Source organism: Scomber japonicus, chromosome 5, assembly GCF_027409825.1.
Source record: "Scomber japonicus isolate fScoJap1 chromosome 5, fScoJap1.pri, whole genome shotgun sequence".
Taxonomy (NCBI): Eukaryota; Metazoa; Chordata; class Actinopteri; order Scombriformes; family Scombridae; genus Scomber; species Scomber japonicus.
In genome coordinates, this window is record NC_070582.1 from 19,241,515 (window position 1) to 19,267,109 (window position 25,595).

General features: G+C 41.2%; 1 protein-coding gene across 1 annotated transcript; it reads right to left on the reverse strand.

Moving 5' to 3' along the window:
• Window positions 1-3,600: 3,600 nt before the first annotated feature.
• grm3 (glutamate receptor, metabotropic 3) lies at window positions 3,601-21,773 on the reverse strand. The gene is made up of 11 exons (XM_053318545.1): window positions 21,456-21,773; window positions 20,114-20,257; window positions 16,889-17,158; window positions 15,764-16,382; window positions 8,687-8,929; window positions 8,377-8,566; window positions 7,762-8,071; window positions 7,462-7,655; window positions 7,154-7,286; window positions 4,813-4,990; window positions 3,601-3,677 (listed from the first exon to the last, which is right to left on the reverse strand). Exons 1-11 carry the CDS (start codon window positions 21,771-21,773, stop codon window positions 3,601-3,603), a joined length of 2,676 nt encoding a protein of 891 aa, XP_053174520.1.
• Between the last annotated feature and the right edge of the window lie 3,822 nt (window positions 21,774-25,595).

Here is a 25,595-nt window from a genome sequence, read left to right on the forward strand (position 1 = left end):
GGGCTGTTAATGTTGTTGACAAAATCTATCTACACTTGCATTCAGCATTTAGATTAAACCTGAGATTTATAGATGCTGTGCACACAGACACACTGAACTACTTTTTTTGATTAGTCAAAGCAGGACAGACACAGAAGGATGAGCAGACAACACCAGCTGTTTGCTTGTTGTTATTTATTATGATGTCATCACAGCCTCGTTATTGCACGTATCATAAACATGGAACTATTGCTTTGTGGTTGGCCAGTTCCAGAGTTCGGCTTGACCATAGCTTCATTTCACTGCAGAGATCTTGTCTTGTTTCAAAGCCCAGAGGCCAAGGACACATTCTGTTGTATAGCGGGGGCTACAGCACAGACCTTTGTAGAGCACATGGCAGTTGGCAGAGGTTGAATAGAGAAACAATGTCCGTAGTGAAAAGGATATTCCAATTAAGAAACCTTCCAGAGAGAGTTACTAGGTACATGAGATGATAAACTGAGTGTAGTGTAGTGAGAAAGGTGATACATTTCAAAGTGATGCATATTGTTTACATCTGAATCCCAATTTAATTTTCTCATACATTCTCCAACTATTTTTTCTACCCTCCTCTTGTCCCTTTTCCAACCCCCTCAAGATCGCCTTGTTGGCATATGCTGCAGTGGGCACACATATCTGAGTGCTTCAGTTTAAATGTGGTGCTACCAATCTGTTGGCTTAGGTGGTCTTGGCTGAGACCAACACAGCAGCAAGTTTCACACATAGAGGGTAGACAAAGGTGGTGGAGGATAGGTTTAAGGGGTGAGGTGGACTGAGAGACAAAGGGTCAGGGGAAGAGTGTGAGACTGTTGTCCGAGACTAGTCCCTGGACTAAATGAGGGGAGAATCAGGGTTAAGTGTTCTATTTGTGTGGCCATTAAAAGCTGGGAGTAGAGTACTGGGCCTTGCTGAGCCAAATCTCATCAGTCACTGCCAATTTGAATCAGAACCAGCTAACCCGTTTTTCCTCTTTCTATTCCTCTTCTTTCGCCCTCTCCTCACCCTTCCTCCCACCCTCCTCTCCATGCAGACAAATAGACATTCCGGCAGCGGATGCGGTAATGGTTGTCCATAGCAACCTGCCATGCGGGGTGTATCTTGTGGGAGCAGGACCACTGAGTGAATGGCTAAGCCTTCTGCTAACAAAGACTGTGAATCTCTGAGATGCTTTGAGCTCCCATAGAAGCGCTGTGACTTCTGGGCTGTGGGAGTGCTTTACATAATCCAGCAGCAGCTCCCCTCTTCTCTGCCACATCTCTCTCTCCTCCTGCTCTCTGCACCTAAAACACACACCCCAATGTAGGTCGGCTCGTCTTGACGCATCCACCCTTCTCTAAAATTCTTTCAATCTATCATTCAGTGTGATTATCACAGGATGATTTTGAAGACAGGTCAAGAGAGGAATGTTCAACAGTTCTGCCTGTAACTAATATATGAAATTTAAAATGGAGAAAATAGATCTGGATAGGTTGTCTGGGGAATCTCAAAACATGTAACAGTCACACTGATATTTTAGACTGCATAATGTAGTATTTAACCATTTAAAATCAGTTTATTTGTAATTTACTCCCATCCTAAGTGCGTTAAAGTTACGCAAGAGGGCACTCTTTAAAATGAAATATGCTGTGATGCTAAATTAGTCCACTAATTTAAGATATTTATTTGGCTGTGTGTTTTGTCATTTATTCCTCCACCTTATAATTATCCCCCAGCAGTCTGTTATATTTCCAGCTACAAATAGAGTGAGTTTGATGGTTATGGATGTTTTGACTAATGTTATGTATGTTATGTATATGAGTTCTACTCTAACATCCTTTTGTTAGCTGGGATTTGCCAGCAGCTGACATTGTGTGCTCTGCTTCCTCTTGTGAGCCTCTATGGGACTGCTGAAGCCAGCTGCTCCACTGTGCCTCTCAACGTCAACACATTTAACACAGACATGTAAACTGCACACTTCAATAAGTCAATGAGTCAATGACTTCATCTCAATGGTATATGAGCTTCTCTTCCCCTGCCTTCTTATTGGAGCCAAGCTATAAACAAATGGAATGTAAATATGATGAGTGTCTATTAGAAATATCCACTTAATGATTTAAAAAAAAAACGGACTGGAGGAATAAAGGGGGGAGAGAAAGTCATTTCCACCTAACGATTTCTCAGATTCACTGTTTCACACATTTAAGGTAAACAATCAATGGCAGAAGGCTTGATAGGGAATAAAACTAAAAGGCATAGTGTTGCCCTGAAACATATACTCTATAATGAGATCACTTTTACATCGACCAAACAAAGATTTGCCAGCCTTGATGTAAAACTGATCTTTTACGACCTCTATCTGGAGCACTATCAAACATACATTAAGGCACATAGCCATATTCAAAACATCACCACATACTGTATATATGGGGCACAAAAAAACATAAGCTACTCCCCTGTAGTTGGCAAAAATCAACATGTGCTCAACAGTTTCCCTCTCTTAGCATTTGAGTCATTTGAATATAAATTCATAATTACTGAGTAAGACATCAATTTGTTTTTGTATGTAGAACTGTGTGTATTTACAGTTTTGAGGCAAAAGAAATGCATTAGATGTACTCTTCCTTTTATCTGTGCTATTAGTTATTATTAGCACTCCATTACGGCAATCCTCTGAAGAAACCCGCAGTTTGAGAGTGGGAGTGAACATACTGTTGCTTTGGTGAACACATGTCTGGAACTATGGCCATTTAGATAAAGGGATTCCATGATTAGAAATAGAAAAATGAACATTTGTATCAAAAGCAAAACATATTTTCCTGCAAAACAGCCACAATGGGTTCTTTATATGGATCATATGGATCTATGAAGTAAAGCACATCTATCAAGATGTGAATAGATGAATTTTCAAAGCGAAAATTGTGTTCTGCCACAGTATAACTGTAAGTCAATGAGCTTGATGGATTTTTTGTACACGTCAGTTGCCAGACGCTCTATCTGATCCAGTTTATGCTTTTTTCCGCGTTCGTTCTAGGGTTACAAGACTGTCAACATTGTGCTGTTTGAACCATCAGTAGTATAATATACAAATGTACAGATACACAATAGAAATGCATACATAATTGGTTATTACAATGAGACCTACAAAATAGAATGAGAATAAAAAGTCTGTGGGATATTGCAGGTGAGTCAAGCAGAGCCACAAATGTGCATCCAAACTGAGGGACACACACCCTCCTACCATGAGTAAGCGAATGTCTATTTACATCATAACAAAGCTATCAAAAACAAAGGCTCCAAAAATTCCTCCTAAAAACTTTTTTTGTTTTGTTTCTCTACTTACAACAATGTCGATTCCATGTATGTACATCCCTAGAAAATAATTTAATTATAGATACACACTTTCTACATTTGTGAAACAATACAGTTCTAGTCCACAAGGAAGATGTTTGTTGGTTTGTGCGTGTATTTGTGTGTATGTGTACATGTTTGTGTCTGAGTGTGTTTAGTAGTGTGTATGAGGTGGGGAACAATGCTCGAAAAGGATAATGTTCATGGATTCGCTAACAGTCGCAGGGGCAGATTTAGAGATAGGACTGGGTGGGGTCACAGAGAGGAAGTAGTGGAGTCAACAATTTCTCTCCCGTTGCACACAGTCGGGACATAGTGGGCACTGACAGAAGCTGGAAAAAGATAAGGTACGAGGAAAGAAGGAAGGACAGGATATTTACAAGGAAAGTCAGAAATCAAGCATATTTGTTCATGATTTTAGTTATCCAAACAATCTTTTATTAAAGGTTCTACATGCACAACTGTTTTCAATTAATGAGTGTGATAAGAACTCTGCTAGGATTTTAGTTGGGTGGAGCTGAGCTGAGATGTAACATCATCCAACTCTGTGCTCCCATAAAAATAATAAAGGTGTAATTTCCGAGTGAGGCAGATGTCGATCAAAGAGTCATAACATTCATATAGAGCTAAGAAGAATTTTAATTAGCCAATAAATGGAATCACCTATGTAGCTGTGCTATCATTGTTTCAAATTTATCATAGGTGTATCTATATAGTCAATAATGTGCTGTGCAAAGTATTATAATAATAAAAAAGAACATAATCATAGTAAGAATCATATTGTTAAATATATGCTATTACAGAAGATTGATCCGATTTGTAGATGACAGTACCTGTTTAGCCTTCATGCATCTGTGCAGGTCACAAAAGAACTGCACAATATCATATTGTATATGAGTCAGAACAGCTGATACTAACAACTAAACTAACAAATTATCAAAGAGAAATGCCTTTTTAGAACACTGGTAAGAATGATAAGTAAAATATGAGTGGTGGTTAACTTAAAGGTAGTATCACTGAGATTCATAGTGTATAAGAATTACATCTGTTATTCAACTCATCCCACCTGTAAATATACATTTTTTGTCACAAAAGACTTATATATTCAAATTTCAGTCACTGCATAGAGGCATGCATCTGCACTAGTATCTCTATTGTACTGCTCCCATTGCACTGCTTCAGCTCTGTCAGCAGGTTGCCATTCTTTAAAGTCTGACTAGTTTATGATTGAACAATCATGCTGTTCTATAGGAAAAAAATACAGAAAATGCAGACAACAAGCACCTAGATTATTTTAAATTCCGGTTTGTATTCCCTTAAACTAAAGTGGAACACAGATTTGTCCGCTGTGCTTCATATTAAATGTTAAGCACCCCCATTTTACAGACACGTCATTAAAAAAAACTGTATGAGGGTGCTGCTCTAAACCCAGTCTCTTTAAAAATGAGGTAACTGCATGTAACCTACCGTGAGACGCATATGTGGTGGCAGCCCCACTGACACTGAAACGATTGAGGTTAAGCCTGTGGCTGGCCACATTCTTCTGGGGCTGGAACATGATGATATGGACCTTGGGGGCAAACATACAGCCCAGGACCACAAAGCCACTAAGGCTGACTGAGATACACATGGTTGTGGTCTGAACCTGCAGAGGGAAAGGAAAGACGAACGGACTTTAATTAATAGCCAGACTTTGATGGATAAATCTTATGCTAATGTAGTACAAAGTAATTGCCGTTATGAACTAATTTGATGATAACAATCTAGAATAATGAACATTTTTCAAAGGCATTTAAAGTAAGTAAGTATTACGGCATGCTTTGCTGAAAATAAAATAATAATAAATCAAAGCCAACTGGATAAACAGTGGATAAACAGATCAAATTAACCGATCGCTAAAGTACACAGAGCCAATGAGGCCTTTAAAGTGAGAGTATGACTCTTTATTAGCAGACTTTGTTACCTTGCAGCAGTCCAGAGGATAACAATTACAGAGTGGATCAATAAAAGACTTAATCAACAGAGACCACAAAGGCCAAATAATAAATCAAAGCCACTTGGATAAACAGTGGGTAAATAGATCAAATTAACAGATTGATATAAGTACACAGAGCCAATGAAGCCTTTAAAGAGAGAGTATGACTCTTTATTGGCAGACTCACTTTGTTACCTTGCAACAGTCGAGAGGATAACAACTACAGAGTGGATCAATAGAATATTTTTACATATTCAGTACCAGTCCAAAGTTTGGACACAATTTCTCATTGATGTGACTGGGAAAGTGTGTCCAAACTTTTGACTGGTACTGTAAATGAAGTTACATTCAAGTCCTTGCCAAATGTGTTCATACAATGCTGATTAAGTCTATCACCGCCAGATAAATCTCTCTGTATTTCACAGTATACAGAGTTTAAATCTCATGTCACATTCTGTTTGAATGCGCACCAGAGACTTCTGCTGGTTGAGCTGGCTAACTTCTGGATACCTCTGCTAACTTGAATGGGGATAAAATAATTTAATTGTGTGACTCGTCTAGTCTTTCCAGAGGTTATTGGACTGAATGGATCAAATACCTCTGTTGAAACGTCTCATTTCGTGTGGGTTGTGTAGTGCTTAAAAAACAATTTATCCACCACTTTACAGCCACAACAATAGCGATAGCAGAGCCTGTGATGTAAGCATATGTCAACAGTATTTTGGTAATTACTCTCACTACCGGAAGTGGGAGACAACAGAGACCACAAAGGCTGAACTTGACAGTATCGCAGCAGTAGCTTTATCTTAATCTTTTGTGATTTATTTTACAAAAATCAATGATAAATATAATCTTATCCTCTCTTCATTTGGATGATAGGTTTGACAAGGTGCCTGCTGTATGTCCATTTTAGGTTGCCATTATAATTGCTGTGTTTAACTTTGTGTGGCTGATAAGTGTTGTTGAAGGTTACAGAGTGGAGTAACAGGAGCTTAAGGCAAAGTCACATTACAGTGAAGGACATCAGCTATCTACCCCCCCAAAATTCTCCTCTGTGTATGTACTGTATGTGTATGTGTGTGAGTGTGAGGGGGTGGGTGTGGTGAGTGATGTTATGCCTCTAACTGACTAATCTTAAAGTCAGATTACAAGGCCAAAGAAATGCTTATTTTCAGAAGGAGAGAGAGAGAGAGAGAGAGAGAGAGAGAGAGAGAGAGAGAGAGAGAGAGAGAGAGAGAGAGAGAGAGAGAGAGAGAGAGAGAGAGAGAGAGAGAGAGAGAGGTGGAGGGGATAGTAGTGAGAAAGTGAGCTGTTTTTTATTGGGATCAAATGAGCAGCCTTGCATCAGCACTCTTACACTCTTTGATACTGTGCAGTGTGTGTGTACATGGAAGTGTGTGTTTACGGTGTGTGTATGCTTAAGATTTGTATGGATCAGGTGAACACTCACTCCCTTTGCTGTTAAATCTGGACATGTGTCAGCAGTTTGATGGAGCCTGTCTGTTTGTCATCCTAGTACTGCAGAGCTGGGACATTTGCCAGAAGGATTAGAAATTGTTTAAGTTGCCACTACACCTGTGTTTTTTGTGACCTGTGTACTTATTTACGTTCTGGAGATACGAATCTGCTCACATATTCATGGCATGGCAATGGTTGACATGTGATGTTTGGTTAAAATTAGAGTTAGGTTTACGATACAGTTAGGGTCAGTTAGGCATGTAGTAGTTATGGTTAAGATTAGGGTAAATCTTCAGGGAATTAATGTGTGTGTGTGTGTGTGTGTGTGTGTGTGTGTGTTTGTGTTTGTGTGTGTGTGCGTCTTCAAGAAGATACCCTGTAGTCACTTGATGTAACATAGAAGATTGGAAGAAAGGCCAGCCAAATTATGCAGGTGGTGTACATAGTGAATCCAATAAACTTGGCCTCGTTGAAGTTCTCTGGGCACTTCCTGGTCTTGAAGGCATACCTAGAGGGAGAGATGAATATTTATGATTACACCATCTGAAAAAGAACTGATAGCTACCTTGACCTATGTTAGAGTCAAGCACAACTGTTGAGCATAGTTTACAGTGTAGTGTAGTGTAGTTTCAGTGTAGTTAACAGTGTATCATGCCAAATCGAACCAGCTCTACTACACTTACACAGTACACAGGATGACCAAGAGCATGTCGTAGCCCAGTGACAGCAGCATGCTGGAGTCACGTACGTTACACTTGAGGATGACAGTCTGCCGTCGCTCTGGCAACGTGAAGCGCCGTGTCCCGGGAACTTCCAGTAGCAGCCACACTGACACCATTACCAACTGGACTGAGATAAGACTCAAACAGATGAAAACCTAAAAAACAAAAGAGGAGAGGACGGTAAGGTCATCAAGATCTACTGTGTCCATCCATCCATCCATCTGACTTGCAAATGGAGGATGTGATGCTGCAATTGCTCACCTGAGAAGATGGGCTAATGAAGCGTGGTCTTGCTGCACCCGCTCCGTCTTTCACCGCACTGAAAATCCTGGCAATTCTGTTAGTTTTGGTGAGAAGGGCGGAGTAGCAGACAGCGAATGATGTGCCCAAGCCGAGGCGCCGCAGGGCACAGATGGCAGGAGAGGGCTTGGCCAAGAAGAGGAAAGTCATGGCATACGACATGAAGACTCCCAACAGGAGGATGTAGCAGAGCTCTCGTCCTGATGCTTTCACCAGCGGTGTGTTATTGTGCCGTATAAACACCCAGAACACCAGACCAGTGCACAAGAACCTGGGGACAGATGGAGGTTTATGAGCGAGACAGACAAAGTTAATCAAAAAAAGAGTATCATAATTACTACAGAACCACCTTCTGATATTGACAATGGCCGATTTCATCATCCATGTTTAGATTTGGAAAAGCACTTTAGAAGTGGTCTAGTAAAATCAGAAAAAGTGATGGTTGTACATTTTACTGATCCTCAACTTATTTTCTTCCTCTCAACACAACTATAAAGACAATCACACACACACACACACACACACACACACACCTTTCAGAAACTGACATCATGTTGACAACTTTTTATCACTCACCCTGCACAGGCAATAGTAATTGGACCAATGGCCCAGGCATCTTCCCACATAATATAGTCCTCAGGAAGGTCGTAACAGGATGTAAGATCTTCTGTGGGCCACTGGCCAGGAGCACAGGGTGAGCATGTGAACTCATCAGCCAGGTATTCATGAGGCTCACAGGCTGTGCAGATCCAGCAGCAGTACTCACCTGGGAAACAGGAATATGAACAGGAGAGTATGACAGCCTGAGATTTCTCAAAAGGAGCTGCTGTTTGTTATGGTATGTGGCTGTGACAAAAAAGAACATTGTTGAAATTCAGTCTCCTACCTGCCTGCATTTTCTTCATCTCATTGCGCTCGCAGGGGTCGCTACACTGTGAAGTGGGCACCACTTCTCTGGGCCAGTGAATCAGATCACTGCTCAGACTCAGACTCTCTGCCCATTCACCTACTGGCACGTAACCGTAACGATCGCCAGAGCGCTGGTAGCTGAAGATGTTGTATCGGCCCATGCCATCCCCCTGGGAATCAAACTTCACTGCCGTCTCACTGCCTGGAGGACAGAAAGGGGCTAGAGGGTGGTGAGGAGTGAAAAAGAAGATAAGTTGAGTGAAAAGAGGAGATTAAAGCTAAACAATCACAAACAATCATCCCATTAATGTCTCATTGATGCCTCTTAAAAGTAGCAGTAAGGACTGAAACAATAAGCCATGGTCAGTTAAGCCTTAGGGGTCCAGAACAGACAGTGGGGGGCATTGCAATAGCATTTTCATTACTGAAGACCAGCCAGTTACAAAGTATTCATTAAAAGGCTATAAATGCCTGGTATGCTTAGTAATGTTTGTGTGTATCAGTCCATCCCTAAGGTCACATAGGGACAGAAACACTGCTCTAAATTCCGATCTGACAAAGTTTATTACCAAACGCATCATTAACAAACTTCATGCCCATAAAGTCATATAGGCATGAAGACAGAGGACTGAATCCCTGGGCAGTGCTATAGCTACCCACACATTGATAGAATTAGCCTTTGGGTCTCTTATGTGAGGGAGGTACACTGCTGAAACTGCCAAATTGGTTTGTATACAAGTTGTTATGAAAGGATTACCATCTGCCCTGAGGATGTGGGAACAGAAGAGATTGTAAAATTGGCAGGATGTTGAAACCATTTTTAAAAAAACCAAGGAGGAAAGCATTTATGAACCGCAAAAAAGTAATTTCTTAAAGTGTTGCAGGCAGTGTTGGACTCGACATTGCTGACACTTGGTCGTTTTGACACGGACAAAAAGTATGTCAGTCCTACAGTGCCACTTCACTCCTTAAAGAGGAGCAATCAACTCTGTTCTGCTGACTAACTGCACACGGCTGTTTGTTATACGCTGCTGCCTCCCCTGTCAAATGATGATGTGGCTGGGGATAGTGCAACATACGCTGGGTTTATCAAAGCATCACTCCTCAACATATAACAAGGCTATTGGTCTTCAATCCACAGCAGCATTGATGATATTGTGCTGCCTTCCTCATATCTTTGTGTCATTGAGTTACTGAAGAAATCACGTGCCAAATTCTTTCTCCCAACATACAGCTTAGGATCAGTGGAATGAATCAGAATACAGATTGTGAGTAAACTGTTGGCTAAAAAGTAAGCATGAGGATGTCTGTGCACGCACCCAGATGGAAGCTCCATTAGGTTTTACTTTACAGCGTGATGGTTAAGGTATTGCTCTGAGCACTGTGGGAGGCTATGCTGACAGAACCAAAGCTCTGACCCTGCTGTTAGTTGTGTTTGTGTGTGTTTGTGTGTGTGTGTGTGTGTGTGTAGGTGTGTGTGTGTGTGTGTGTGTGCAACACTGACAAGGGTTAAAGCTGTGCTATTGTTGTGAAAGCTCAGTGTGTTCAGAGAAGAATGGTGTGTCAGATGGCAGCATAGGGGGTTAGGGTTTATGAAATCCATAAATCACAGAGACAGCATACCCCTCTATATTTCTCCTCTCCCTCTCTGTCACAGGAAATTCTAAATGTCAAGTCTTTTTTTAGGGGGGCTAAATGTCTTAGTGACAACTAAATGAAAATGATTTCAATAAGAAAATGCTGATATTATCTTCAGACGAAGAAGAGATATGAATCCATTTTACTGCTACTTGGCAGATAATAAAGTCGGCTAATAACACAGAGCAATAAGACAAACTGGGCCCTCCTCCTCTTAGACTCTCATACACACTCAGAGAAACACTTTGCCACTAGCTAATTATCATAACTGCACCTTATTAGGACCTTAGATGTGTGCTGAAGCCTAATTAGCTGTATGTGGTAATTACGTGTAATACAGACTAAAGAGATAACAGCATTAGCCTACAGACCCATTTGAGGGTGCTGTATTGTCCTTGACTTCCCTCTAACAGATCACATCCAGAGAGCAATAGACTCAGGGGAATGGCGATTCCTCCCTATAACCAACAAGCGACCTTGCTGACGTGACAGGGTGGCTTATCAGAAAAGTGTATGAAGTGCAAGTTAAAGCTGGCGAAGGCCACCAAGGCTCCTTTGGTGAATGCAGAGAGCTGAGACAGGCAGCCCAAGTCCTTGATTGATGGACGCCTGTCTCTCCTCAAAACTGTCTTGGCTAAATTCAAAACACTGATGAGCTCTGACTCCCAGTGACCAAAAAATGTGTTTCTGAATAAACAAGAGTCTACAGGCCTACTAGTGGCACTGTGAGGCACAGTAGTGCTTTGGGCTAGGTTTTGAAATACTCATGTCAACATGCAAACAATACTTGCAATGACAATGCTAACATGCTGATGTTAAACAATAATGAAGTTTATGTCTTGGCATGCTAACATTTGCAAAGAAGCTCTAAATACAGTGCAGGTGAGGTGAGGTGAGGCTGATGGGAACGTTATTAGTTTTGAAGGTATTTCGTGAAAAAAAAAGTTGTTTTGGCATTTGGCAGACACTTTTATCCAAAGTAACTTATTAGTGAGTCAAGTCAATCAAGCTTTAGAGGACAGTGAATTAAAAGAGGCATGGTACAAATTCTCAAGTAGCCAGGTGACAGGGACATGTGCATTGAGAAAGAGTGCTAGACAGTTAAAAAAAATAGCTGAAAGTAAACAAGCACAAAAGAAGTACCAATAAAAAAATAAGACAGTAGTGCAACAATCAACAACTGGTGAAAAGCTTAAAGAGGGTCCAGTGTTAAAGTATTCCTTCAAGGTGTTTCCAGCACCCAAAGGTGGAGTATGTCCTCCAAGCAACATTTTACCAAAGCATGCCTATTGTGTAGCTGGGGTACACTGGATACAGTGCAGCAAATAAATTGACATGCCTGGAAATACAAAGTACCCTTTATGTAGACCAACTGTGAATATATTGCTATTCAGCTAAGAAGATTCACTGCATTGTCAACCAAAATCTGTTCTGCACACCGCTGAATAAAGTTAATGAAACAGTTGGAGCCACAGAATATAAAACAGTAACAGTAAAAAGGCAAATAAAGTTAGGTGAAACAAACTGTGATTATAACACAGACTAACCAGATCCCTAATTTTTTGAGACACTTTAGCATTCCTAACTTGAGAAACACCTTATTATTCTAGATTAATTAAAGCATGATGAAAACAGGCTTTTCATTCAGAAGCTGAGAAATTAATTATGTTCTTGGCCATGTCGGGCTAAAGCGAACCCCAAGGGGGATTGTGGGTATTAAAGGAAGGGAGAGAAAGGAGGCAAAGGGGCTTGGAAGGAACGAGTAGGAGTAAGTAATCTAAAAGTGGAGAGAAAGAGAGAGAAGTATACAGTCTCATAGAAAGAGGTGGAATCTAAAAGGTGGCTGTATATTTGCTGTAGTTGAGGGAATGGAGAATAATTCACCTTAATTCACCTGAATCCTTGATTTAAACCCAATTCAAGCTTTGCAAAGTAAACACTGCATAGGGGCATGCGTAAATGAAAACCTGCTCAAGGTAAAATGTAAAGAAAATACAATGGCTTAGCACTGTGAAGAAAGAGGCATTATTTCTCTCTTCTTTACTTCAGAGGGTTGATGACCTTACACATCTGTGCCCCACAGAAAGAGTGTGGAAGGACACACACACACACACACACACACACACACACACACACACACACACACACACACACACACACACACACACACACACACACACACACACACACACACATACACACACACATACAGAGATACATCCCTGAGCATATTCAGATATGGACAGAGGAATGCACTCACATGTCACAAATGCACACACAGATGGATAACATTAGCTATATTTGTTCTCTCTGCAGATTCAGTCCCCAGGGATGGAGCACTGCCTGGGCCATGGAGCAACAGGCCACAGAGGAATAGAGCACAGATAGGGTGGAGAAAAGGGAAGTCCGAAACAAGAGACAGAAATGTATAGGAGAAAAGGCATGTGAGAGCTGAGGCTTGACTGAAAGAAAGGTGGTGAGATAGAGGAGACAAAAGAAAGAAACAGCAGGCCAAATGCAGGAGTTGCTGGGAGGGAGGATGAGCCAAGAGACAAGATAAGGGCAAAGAAAAGAGGGAAGTGACAAGGGAGAAGAGGGAAAAGAATACAAGAAAAAAGGAGAGGAGATAGCAAAAGAGAAAAGCAGGAACTGATGTGACGGCAGCAGAGATATAGGTGGAGGATGGATAGAGGGAGGGATGAGGAAAGTGAAGGAGTGGATGAACAGACCGGCGTAGAGGCAGGAGAGCAACCTTGTGAAGTCTGAGTGGGATGTGCTGTTTTTGAATGTAGATGGAGGGTAGGACAGATTCTGGGTGAGAAAGAGAACAGAGACATAGAGAGAGATGTAGAGATACAGAGTGACAGAGACAGAGAGACAGAGGGAGAGAGTGAAGAGAAAATGAGGGAAAGAAGGAGTGAAGGTTGTTCTCTAGCATCTAAACGTTGCAGTAAGCTCTCTGCTCAATATGGCCCTGAAGGCACACCGCCTCTGCTAACACACACACACACAACACACACACACACACACACACACACACACACACACACACACACACACACACACACACACACACACACACACACACACACACACAGGGACGGTGCAGGGAAGGGGGAATATCACATCTATCACCACTATTTGAACAGAAGACTGTGTGCATGTGTGTATATACTGATCTGTTTGCTGCAGATCGGGGAGGTGGGTGGGTGGGAGTTGAATGATGGCTAGGAGAAGTGTGTGGGTTGGGGTTGTCTGCAATTTCAAGCTGGTAAAAAAACAAGCATTTCAAGCCGCCTCTTTGTAAAAAGCTGACTGTTATGTGTTTTGTGTTCTAAGTATGCATCAAGTGCCTCATAAAAATGCACAAATGCACCCCAGTTTCTCTTACTAGTTGGTGGGGAGCAGTTCCCATGATCTACCAGATCACTTCCACAATTGGCAATAGTGTCGGCTTCATTACCATAGCAACTAGCGAGATGAGACTAGATGAAGAGAGCGGCATATGAAAACGCACTCCTAACCACACAATATAGTGCCTCTGTGCAGCAGTGTCAGTAACACACAACAAAAACAGCCCTAACACAGCCCATTCTGTTGTGTGTGTTAATTCCACGAGAGGGAGACAGTAATTTAGTGGAGTGGAGATAAATGTGAGATGAAACTTTGATGCAATGTAAAATGTGTAATGAACATGCATGTGTGTGTAAGAGGAGATGAGAGAGAGAGATCTGGAGAGAGCGCTGAACAGTGTTGGTTTTCCGTCTGCTACAGTTCAGACTGAGAGCACTGCGGATGGCGATGCTGCAGTATTTATACCCCACATTCAACCTCATCTCACCTCAGCTCTTTCCTTACATACTATAGATAGAAAGATGTTTATGTGAGAGCAGTGAGAATGAGTCATTTAGAGCTAGCCAACAACTCAAAACAAACCACAGTTGCCAGTTTATCCACACCACCCCCATCAACATCCAAAATCACCATCTAAGCTTTTTTTAGTGCATTCTTTACCGATACAGTTGTTTGTCATGCTGTCACTGTCGTCGCTGACACTGAGCTATAAAGAACTTGAGATCCTTGTACATGCTGTTACTCTTTCCCTACTGTAGAATAAAGACACACCCCTCATGGACATACATCATTAGTGAAATGGAGGGAGGGATAGAATGAGTAGGGGGATGTAGGGAGAGAGATGATCAGACATGGAGATGTAGGGAAGTCACAGTGGGATTCACACCTCCTCTCCTCTCCTTTCCTGTCCATTGCTTCCCTTTCCTTTCTACTTTCTCCAGAGCATTTTAAACTTTCTGTGAGTTAATATGCATCTTCCACTCCTCTTAGTATGCATCTATACAAATTATAAGGGAATGGTTATCATCTGTGCCAACCAGAGGCTGCGACTGCAATCGGCTTGACTGTTTCCTCTCTTTCCCTCTCTATCTTACTGACACTCTTCCCATCTCTTTCCTTCTTTCTGTATCCCTCCTCAGACTGAAATGCTCCAAGTCCTTTGATTTGTAGCAGAAATGAAGATGGGGAATTTCAAAGAGAATCCTCTTCTTCTGCTGACGCATGCTGTCCCACTCCGGCATTGCCTCAGTGCTCCCTTGTTCCTTCCCTCTTTCCCTCTTTCCCTCCCTAACATTTTTACCTTACCCAAAACACCCTTCTCTCGCTTTAGTCTGGCTGTCAGTCTTATCTGTAAGATTCCCTCGCCCTCCCTCCATATGTGACGCCATTCTATCGTCTTCCATCCATCCCTCCTATTCGCTCTCCCCAGTGTCCCGTAGAAAAGCTGCTGTGTTAGTGCTGTTTGTCTGGCTGTTTTGATGTCTGCTCCTGGTCACGGTTGGTGGAGGAATAAGCAACTCTAAACCTGTGTCAGTCCCTGAGACACAGCAGTTTATTTATAACGCTTCCTTTGTGCGCCATCTGTCAGTCAAGCCAATCCTCTGTCTCTTCTCTCCCAACTCTATAGAGACTGACAGATAGACAGGCAGCCTGCTATAGGAGCTATTATAACACACACAATCTCATTAGTGCAAGTGAGAAGAATATGGCTGATGGATTAACTGCAGCTCTCATTCCTCAAAGCAACTTTGTAGTGTCGTATCAATTACGCATGGGTAATAGGTGTCAATGGCAGGCTGGCTTTGACAATACATAGCAATTAAGCGGATTTGTCTCAGTACTTTTTATGTTCTGTGGCTTGGCTGCTTTGGCAGAGGAGAAGGACAACATCCTTGTGTTGTACATGAGAGGACTGTTAACTAGGCACAGCACTCACATTCCTGTCTATTTCTCGCTATTTTTCCTTTTTCTTCCCCAGCTTCCCCTCCAATATTCACTTCTTTTCACTCTCCATGCACCTAATCTAGGATTCACTCTCTCTGCCATGCTGTCTCTCTCTTACCTGTGAAGCTGACATTAAGGATGTAATCCCTGTAGAGTCTGCGCCCGTCCAAGGCCTTCATGCTGTCGCACAGCTTGGTGGTGTTAAAGCACAGGCTCCGTTGCATATTATGGAGGGCATAAGCCATGGCGTACACCGCGTTAACCACAAACATGATCTTGGACTCTGGTTCAAAGTTACTCTTGTCCATTGACAAGTCCTTGTCACATGGTGGGAGAGGTGTCTCTCCCAATCCAACACCTCCCCCTGCTACTGTTCCTCCACCACCCAAGGAACACTGGAACCGCTGCTCCCAGAATTCCCTGTACCAGGGATTCCGATGGTTTTTGACCGGGTTCAAGTTGAGAAAGTAACGATTAAACTCTGGCACAGGATTGGCTGCCAACTCAAGTGTGATGGCTCCTTCAGCAGTGACTTCATTTCCCTTGACAATGCTTTCCTGCGCACCCCAGCCATCACTGGCCACCCAAATGAAGGAGGTGTTAAGCCTGGCAGCAGCTGCCAGCAGCTCTCTCGCATCATCGCTGCGCAGGAAGAGGACGGCCACTCGGGCGTTAGGCTTCTGGAGGAGCTGACGGATCACAGCTTCATAGGACTTCTTAGCATTAGAACGTCCCACCTGAACAGAAAGTGGATTTAATGTAATGACAGAATGCTGACCTGTATAGGCTGCCTCTACACCCAAAATGCATTGGTAGCTATTTGTGAATATGTATCATGATCAGTCACATGAGGAAACAAACAAAGAAATGTGTTCTGTACTTTAGTCTTACACCAACATGCATCTCAGTAGCAAATGAGATGAAAAATGTCAAAGTACCCAGAATGAGTTCTTGGAGATAAGCTTTAATTTTCTAGTTCACAACAGATAACGCCAGTGTAATATAAACCTCATTTGTGTGTAGGACAAGATAAGACATTGTGACAAACTTGTATAAGCTCATAAATTTAGTTGCCCATTCATTGTTACTGGTGCAGCTTCAGGCCATACATCAGTGTGACACTGCAGATTAAAATGTTTTGGGTATCTGGCTCTGAGCAAAGTTTGCTAATATTCATGCAGGTCACAGAAATAACGTCATATTCTATTATATTCTTTGGGTTCCATTCTATTCCATGCCTTACTTTCTCTGAAGTGGCAATACAGATGTTCCTCATGCGGGCCTCTTGCTCGAAAGCCTCTATGCCCGTTTCACCGTAATCCCCCTCTGATGCCACTGTGGACACATATGTCCAGTTGAAGAAGCGGAGGATCTCAGCCATGGCTTTGGCCTGGTAGAAGTCAGGGGGCACGGTGCGGGCAAAGTAATCATAGCGGGTCTTATCGCTGAGCTTGGCACTGGTTGACGCGTAGCTGATCTGAGGAATCTGGAAGAGCCTGAGAAGATTGGCAACCTGGGGGGGAGATTCAATAAAATGAGACGATTATTTCAATATCAAGATTAATTATTTTAAGTTTTCTTTTTAATGAATAATACAAACTTATATGTGAAGGAGGTGTTAAATGATAATGGAAGTATTAAATGATAATGTTGTTTTTGTTTCAGAATAGTTACTAGGATTAGAAAAGGTGGAGGAGAGGAGAGGAGAGGAGAGGAGAGAAAGACATTCAGAGTTGTCTACTAGTTACTCCATAGTTGCGCAGTTCAGGCCTGCAGTGTGGAACTGTGTTAAGGTACAAATGGTGGAGAGGTGGCAACAAAATAATAAATTACTATCTAGTTAACTTAATGGAGCACTACCAAAACTGGGCAAACACAAACAGATAGCAGAAACTTAAGGAGATGCAGTATCTCAAAAACAAAACAGATAACTAGTGTGTAAATTATATGCTAGGTAAAAACTCTTTGGCTGATGAAAAATGTGTGTTTCCCTCGAAAAGAGCCACACCAGAATTAACCCTCTCCTACTTATCAGATACTCCTCTGAGAAATGTGCCCAGTCCTAAGATAGATACAACCATAATTAGTTTCATAACAGATACTGAGAGTTCAGCCACTGCTGAGTTCAACACTGACTTAAAAATCTGATCAATACTGGGCACTGGCAGCTGCACACAATAAAGATTTCAGATAAATAAAGTAGTGTACCTTTCAGTTTCTAGGGAGCTCCAGTCTCTAATATGGCCCAAAGGGGCACAGGGAAACTAAAAAAAGCAGCTAAAACAAACACTAGAAAATCTTTGTAAAAGTTGATAGTTTCTTCTTGGTAGCTGGGAAGAAAATATGCCTGCATAAAGAATGTCAGCAAGCAGAGAAAATAATGATGTGTATGAGTAATGTCAAAACAGATCAAATGTAGAATTATTAATTGCAATGAAATTGTTCAAGCACAGATATTTAAAGACATGCCGAACTGCAGGTCTATAGTGTTGCTGTGTTGGAGTGTTTTTCTTCTCCCTTGACCCACTGCGTTGTACTAGAGTGCAGATCTCCATGTGTGTCAAACCCCTCAGTTAAGAAAGTGAAAGTTTGATCAAAAATGACTGGAACAATGTCAAAAAACAAGGAATGTAAGACCAGCAAAAACAACTGGAATGATCCTTTAATCAATGTATTTTTTTTCATCAAAGCAAAAATTAGAACATATTTGGAAGCTTGCTGTTGATAGGAACTGCTTCATGCATAATATGATTATTTAACGATAAAAGACAATGTATTGAATGTACATGAAGAAGAAATGCACAAAATGGCACGCACACACATACACACATACAGACACATACATGCACAGTTCAATAAATCACTGGCTCATGCATTAATGATACATCATCTGGGGTCTACTGATGTCCATATAATATTCCCTTTTACCGTTGATTGGGGATTGATCATGTTCTCTTCATTACAGTCATAGACACCAACACAAGACTGGAAATATAATTGCTACACATACTCATGCACCACAAAGCCATGTAAACATACACACTCAAACATGCACACACAGGCAAATAAACACCAACTACACAGCCATTCTGTTCTTGCCTCAGCTTAATCCTTTTAGAGCGCATCTCTCTGGGCTTTTCTATATTTCATTCATAGCTCAGACGATGAGCTGTTTTGACAACATGTCAGAATCTCATTAGACTAATAGTGTAGAAGATTAGAAAACACACTCACATACAGTACCAGTCAAAAGTTTGGACACAGTTTCTCATTGATGTGAATGGGAAAGTGTGTCCAAACTTTTGACTGGTACTGTATATGTATATATATGCACACATATATGCACACACACATATGTATATATATATGCACACACACACACATGAAGAGTTTACTCTGTTAGTGAAAGCTACTCTCTTCCTGTGAGAGAGAGGGAAGGGTGATGTACTGTAGGAATGGGCTGAATATGAGAAATCAGTTGAAAAAAATGAAAGGGAAGAAGGAAAAAAAATGGTGCAGTGGAGGGGTGATGCCTGCTATGTAAATGCCTTGGAGGCATTAGAGTTTAGTTGTGCAGGGTAAAATATAAAATAATTCACTATTACTTCATTTAGAAGCAACAGAAAAACTGTACAAGTAGAGATGCATGAAGGAGTAGCTGGATTATCTACACAGACATAAGATCATAAGGCAGAGCACAGTTCAGGTGTCATAAACAGTGTTGCCCTCAGAAAAGGACAGGTTAAAAACAACAGCAATGCCAACATAAGGCAACAAGTAGGAGCTGAGGGAAAAACAAGGGATTATTTTGTGTGATGAAGGACAAGAGACAGAGCAGATGTGTTAACAATGGCTGTCCCAGGAAAGAGGAGGAGTGGAAGAAGGGGGCTGAGGTCAGCATACACAGATCTCTCCTCAAATAGCTGGGAGGGATGCCTCTGAATGCATATAAAAGAAGAAGAAAAAAAGAAAGAGGAAGTGATGAGAAGGAGGAGAGAAAAGATTTAAGGGACAGAAGAAAAGCAAGAGATAGAACGGGAGAGAGAGAAAAAGAAAGGATGAGAAAGATAAAACAGAGACAGTTACAGAGATTAGGGATTTAAGGACTGATAGGAGGAAGCTTTTGTGCAGTCACAGAGGAGTAAAGGCGAAGGAGGTTTTATGCTAAACTATGCAAATTACCCAGCTCTGTGACAAGAGCTACAAGAGCCTGGGAAACACACAAGAACATGTTGATGGAAGTTGAGTTACAGAAACAAGTACACACACAAACACACATGCAGAAACATAGACAGGGGCACACTTGCACTGCCATGTAGCTGGACTTCAGCTTTTGCCCACTTGGTCATGGTACTTTTGGTACAAAGATGAGCAAAATAAGAGAGAGAAGCTACCAAGGGAGTTAAAATAAGATGGCGAGGGTGAAATGTGGTCGTGTAAATACTGTATCTGCTGATGTATGTATTACCTGTATGGAGACACTGCTGAAGGATCCTCCAATGACGGCAGCGATCGCGAGCGGGCTGTCGTCCTGCAGGGCATAAGATCCGTCTGGACATATAAACTCTGTGTCGTCCACTTTGGTGAGGGAGGCTCTTACAAATTCCAGAGCCTGGGAAACACAAGCACATTAATATTTTATATCAAATGTTATGCACCATACTGTGTACCATATGGTCTATATTATCTATCATTACTATAATCAGACTGTGAAACACTTTGAAAGCACAATAAAGCCCATTTGTCTACACTATGGGACCTTAAATGCTTTCAGTACAGGATCCAAATAGTAAATTAATTCCTGTGAGGATAAGGCACATTATAACATATTGATGGTCTTTAGACAAACAGCCAACGAACCTGCAACCCATTTAGGGAACCCACACTTCAAGAAACCTTGGGTTTGCTATCTTCAATCAGTCAAAGAACTAATTTCATTGTATATAAGATCGCTAGATGCATCATCTATAAATAGCTTGACAATAAAATACAATATATTGTTGAAGATAACAATCCCTGCGGGAAAGTGCTGCCTTTATTTTTTTATTTCCTTCATTGCAAATAGTTTCAATCTCTATTTCTCATCAAGCTGCTATCATTAGAGGCAAGCTCCTTTACCCCTAGTGGATAAAATAGAATTTTGAGGTACATTTACTTTACCTGAATATTACCATTTGATGAGATCTTACTTTTTCCTCCACTTAAAGTTGAGACATTGTACTTTTTACTTCTGATGCCACAAATTACTTTCCAGAGCAACTTTTTAAATATGAATGGTGGGAAAGGTTCAGGTCACCCGGCAGCACACCAGAACAAACTAATTAAAACTCTATCTGAATTATAGTGTATCTGAAAACTTGAATTAGCATTCTCGGGTAAACGCAGATACACTTGAATGCTGTACGGCACATGAATGGTTGACCGTCTTTGAGAATAAATGCTTTAAGTACTTCATTGATGTTCTAGTTTTGCAGTGCAGTTTGCAGTTCTAGTTATACATTATTTGATTATCTTGGTCAAATATGTTATAATATATAATATATAAAATATATGTTATGTAATGTGCAATATTTGAGTTTTAAAGTAAACAGCATCCTGTGTGGAGGTGAAAATAATTTGATTTACATTTTTAAGATTACACTTTATACACACATCATGTGAACAATGTTTTAAGTGGATGGCAGGCAACATAAACATAGTAAAGATGAGAAAATCATTCCATTGACAGAAGAGTGTATTTACATCTAGTCTGGAATCATCTCTAATTGAGAAACATGCAGCATTTATGTACAGTAACGGTGCTCACCCACCTGCTCCAGTGCATAGGTATCTCTAGAGCAGGTGTCCAGGATGTGGACTCCGAGGGAGACCCCTGGCAGCAACGTGTTGTCCATATTGATTTTGTCTATGGCAAACAGCATGGCCTCCAGCCTCTGGATCCCTCTGTCCTCGTTTACACGCCCGCACTCTTCCATCCCAGCACCTTTTTCATGCACTGGGAACAAGCCGCCAAGAACCAGGTCACCCTCAATGCGTATCTCCCGGCGGGACGGAGGTGGATCTCCGATGGATAGCAATACACCCCGACACATCATAACCAAGAGTAGTGCAGGAAGATGGGCCACCATGTTGAGCTTAGGGGGTTGTTTAGGATTCTCAAACTGTGAGGAGAGGCTTGACGGAGAGTGAGACAGAGGGAGGTGAGGGGCTTAGGGTAAAGGTTAGGGATGACAGGTTATGGGTGAAGCTTGTGAGTGAAGCAGCAGCCGTGGATGCTTGGGTCGATTTGAGGCCCATGAAATGGTCAGGAAGAGTGTAATTGGACCACACATGGAGGGGCACACCATCTGGACATCAGTCCTGCTTGAGAGGCGAGGAAAGGAGAAAGGAAATATAACTCAAGTCAATCCACGTGCCACAGGACGAATCACAAAGCTGTCAAGAGCTACAGGATGAAATACTTTGGTGAGTGTCACTATAAAGTATGAAGACTGTAAAGTAGACCTTAAGTGTAGCTTGGGGACGCTGTTAACAAGGACTCAATGTTGTTTCCACTTCACAGCCATAACCAGGCCATGACTAAAAGGGATATAGAATTGTTTGGAGATTGTACCCCACTGTTCTCCAACGTGCCCCCTCCCTAACATCACACAGTAAACTTTCTTTTGTGTGTGTGTTTGTGTGTATGTGTGTGTGTGTGTGTGTGTGTGTGTGTGTGTGTGTGTGTGTGTGTGTGTGTGTGTGTGTGTGTGTTTGCCCCTGGTTGTATCGGGATAAGCCAGCTTAGATGTCTGGTAGATACATGAGCCCAGCCTTCTCATACCATAGATCAGAAAAGCTTCTCTAATCTGATCTCTGTTCCGACAATTCTCAGCTTGTCCATGAGTTTATACCCTGTGTGTGTGTGTGTATGTGTGTGTGTATATTATCAGATTTATTGCCCTCCCTCTCCCCTGCATAATTATCGTGTGTGAGGACAGAATGCATTTTACCATGAAAGAAGCTGACAACAATGAGTCCAGCAACTGAAGCTACTTATCTTAGCTTGCATTCAATCAAAGCTAACACTATGGTTTGATTGACTTCACTAACATTCCCCTCCATGTTTGCCTGAAATATTTCTATAGACAGGGATTTTAATTCTAAAGGGCTACTCCACAGATTTTTTACAAAGGTCCACTTATTGAGCATGAAAAACGTCAATCAGGTTATTTAAGCTTGGGCTTGGAAAAAATTGCAATATCCAGGATCTAGGGTATTTGGAACATTTCCATCTGGTACAGGTGTTATCTGTATCTGCATATCTTATCTGGATGATATTATCATGGGCCTTCACATTTACAATTCACAATTGCATTCTCATAATCACTATTTTTGTGATCAATCCCAATATGCCATCTGGGCTTCACTGAGGTTGTCTGTAGGTATATGCCAGAACAGGGGGAAGAGGAATTATGTGATCTTTCAACTTGTTAGGTAGAATTTCTTTTAGTTGAGCATGTAGCCAAACTGACCGAGAACAAGCATTTTCCTTAAGATCAGTATATATTTCATGTTGACACGAAGTGGAAATGGAGTAATCCCTGATGTATTGATTATGACCTTTCTTTTTCTGCAGGTTCCACAACTTTATGTTAATACAACACTAAATCGCTAGATGTTAACGGCTCCAAGATTTATCTTTAAGATAAAACAAATAACCTGCTTTTCTCTTTTCTCTTTATATCTTTTAAACTACTTAGCTAATGCAAAGTTGGTAAAAGAAAGCCCCGGGTCGCTTTCGTCTTGAAAATTTAGTCGCTCTTGTCTCCCAAACAATCTCAAGATAGAAGCTAGAGGTTGACGTTTTGACTACGATAATCAATTTAGACCAAGGAATAAGCTTGTAGTGAAATTTCTGTTGATTGCTGGCATCTGTGGCCCAAACCCTGCTTTATGTGTGTGTGTATGAGTGAGAGAGAGAAAGAGAGAGATAGTGAGAGAGAGAGAGAGAGAATGTCTCCCCTCTTTGGTGGGCAGGTAGGAGGATGAAAGCTTCTCTTATATGCAGGCAGCTCAGATTTTTCTGCAGGCAGCTGCCATACCTTTACCACTGTGCTCTGTAATATGACACACACGTACAGACAAACACACACACACCCAGACAATCATCCACTCACACTTGCACACACAGACATACACACAGACACACAAACACACTCCTCTGCTTCTCTGAGGGGTTGACCTAAAAGCAGACTTTTTCTACGTCTTTGCTCCCCTCTCTCAACCAACAGAGATCTGAATTAATGTGTTCAGGAAACATGTAGGAGACACGCAGAATCAGGATATATGAGAAGTGATTTTTACGGGAGTGCAGATAAAAATTTGTATGATGTACACTAATATGAATTTTTGAAGTTGCTTTTGTCCCTGCTGTGTTCACTTCAAGAATCTGTTTCCTGTCAAAATCCCACAGGAGACTATCTGACATTTATTTGATGGATATGTAATTCAACATAATGCCCATTTTGTCTTTCAGAAAGAACATTGCTAATGCTTTTGCATTGTTTAGATGCAGTCTCTGAGTTATCACATGTGCCAGATGTGTGTGTGTGTCCATTGTATGTTTGTTTATATTTATGCACTGGGGAAAGAGTAGAGTCCAGTAGAGCAGTAGAGCCCCTTTGAAAGACTTCCAATATTCCACTGGAATAGTTGGAGTTCCTGGAAATAAATTCTTTAAACAAACTTACATGATTATTAGAAGCAACTTTGAACTAATACAAAGGGGAACTTTGTAATGAACTCGGTTTTAAGGATGTGGCTGAGTGTGTGTGAGTGGCTGTGTGCACATTTGAGTGCTTACACATGGATGTGTATGTTGTGGTGTATACAACTGTATACAGTATTCATGGAGCTGAGACTAAAACAACAATTTCACTCAAAGCCTTACTTTAACAGTATGCTTTAACATAATTGTCAGCTTTTTAAAATCAATTTTTCATAAATGTGGCAAAAAATTCCTCTTGGCACTTTTACACTGCTCTCATGGTGTCCACTGAAATTGAATGTTTGCTTCATAATAACCTCTTGGAAAGAACCCAAACCCAGCTTCCTGTCTCAAGAGCAACTGTGCAAGCAAAGCACACACTGTGAAACAGAAAATGTCTCAAATTTTGTCCCTTCTTTTCTTTATGGCCATGAAATATCACCAAGCAGGCTAATGTACAAGACAGTGCATTTCACCTATGAATACATAGTCTTTTTGCATAGTTTAACCCTTATATGAAAAAGCCAGAATTATATACTTCCAAAATGTGCCACTGCTGTATGACACTGATTAATATATTTGACTTTTTTCCATGATGACAGTTCATCACAGCAGATTATGGATGTCAGCATACCTAGACTTGAAACCTACATAAATACATATTCTAGCATGGGAAACATATTCTTTGTTTCGTTAAAATTTCAGTTTAAACCATCAAAATAGGGCAGAAGCTCTAACATCAGAGATTTAAGACTAAAATGCAAACACCACTGCACTCATAAGATATGCTGTCAGGAAATCACACCCAGAAGACAGACAGGCAAACATGGACACTGTAAAATGATAATGTAAAATTGGACTAGTGCATTCCATTGAAAGGTTTGGCTTTGACAGCTAACCCTCAAACCTCAGAGCTTCCTTGAACACAGCTGGAAAATTTTACCTCATACTTGACAGCTTGTTATCTGTATTTCATGGTGCCTACAGTGTATCATGTTATGTCTCAGCCTGTAGCAGTGTGGTCAGTGTTTATTTGATCTTCTTGAATAAATGAAAACATTTACAGTAAGTGTAGTACATATTAAGTATAAATACTGATTGTATTATCTGTTCAATGTGTAAAGAAAAAGCAACTGCTGACAACAATGGCGGACTATAGCTTGCAACAACTGCTCAGAATCGGCTCAAATTATGGTGTACA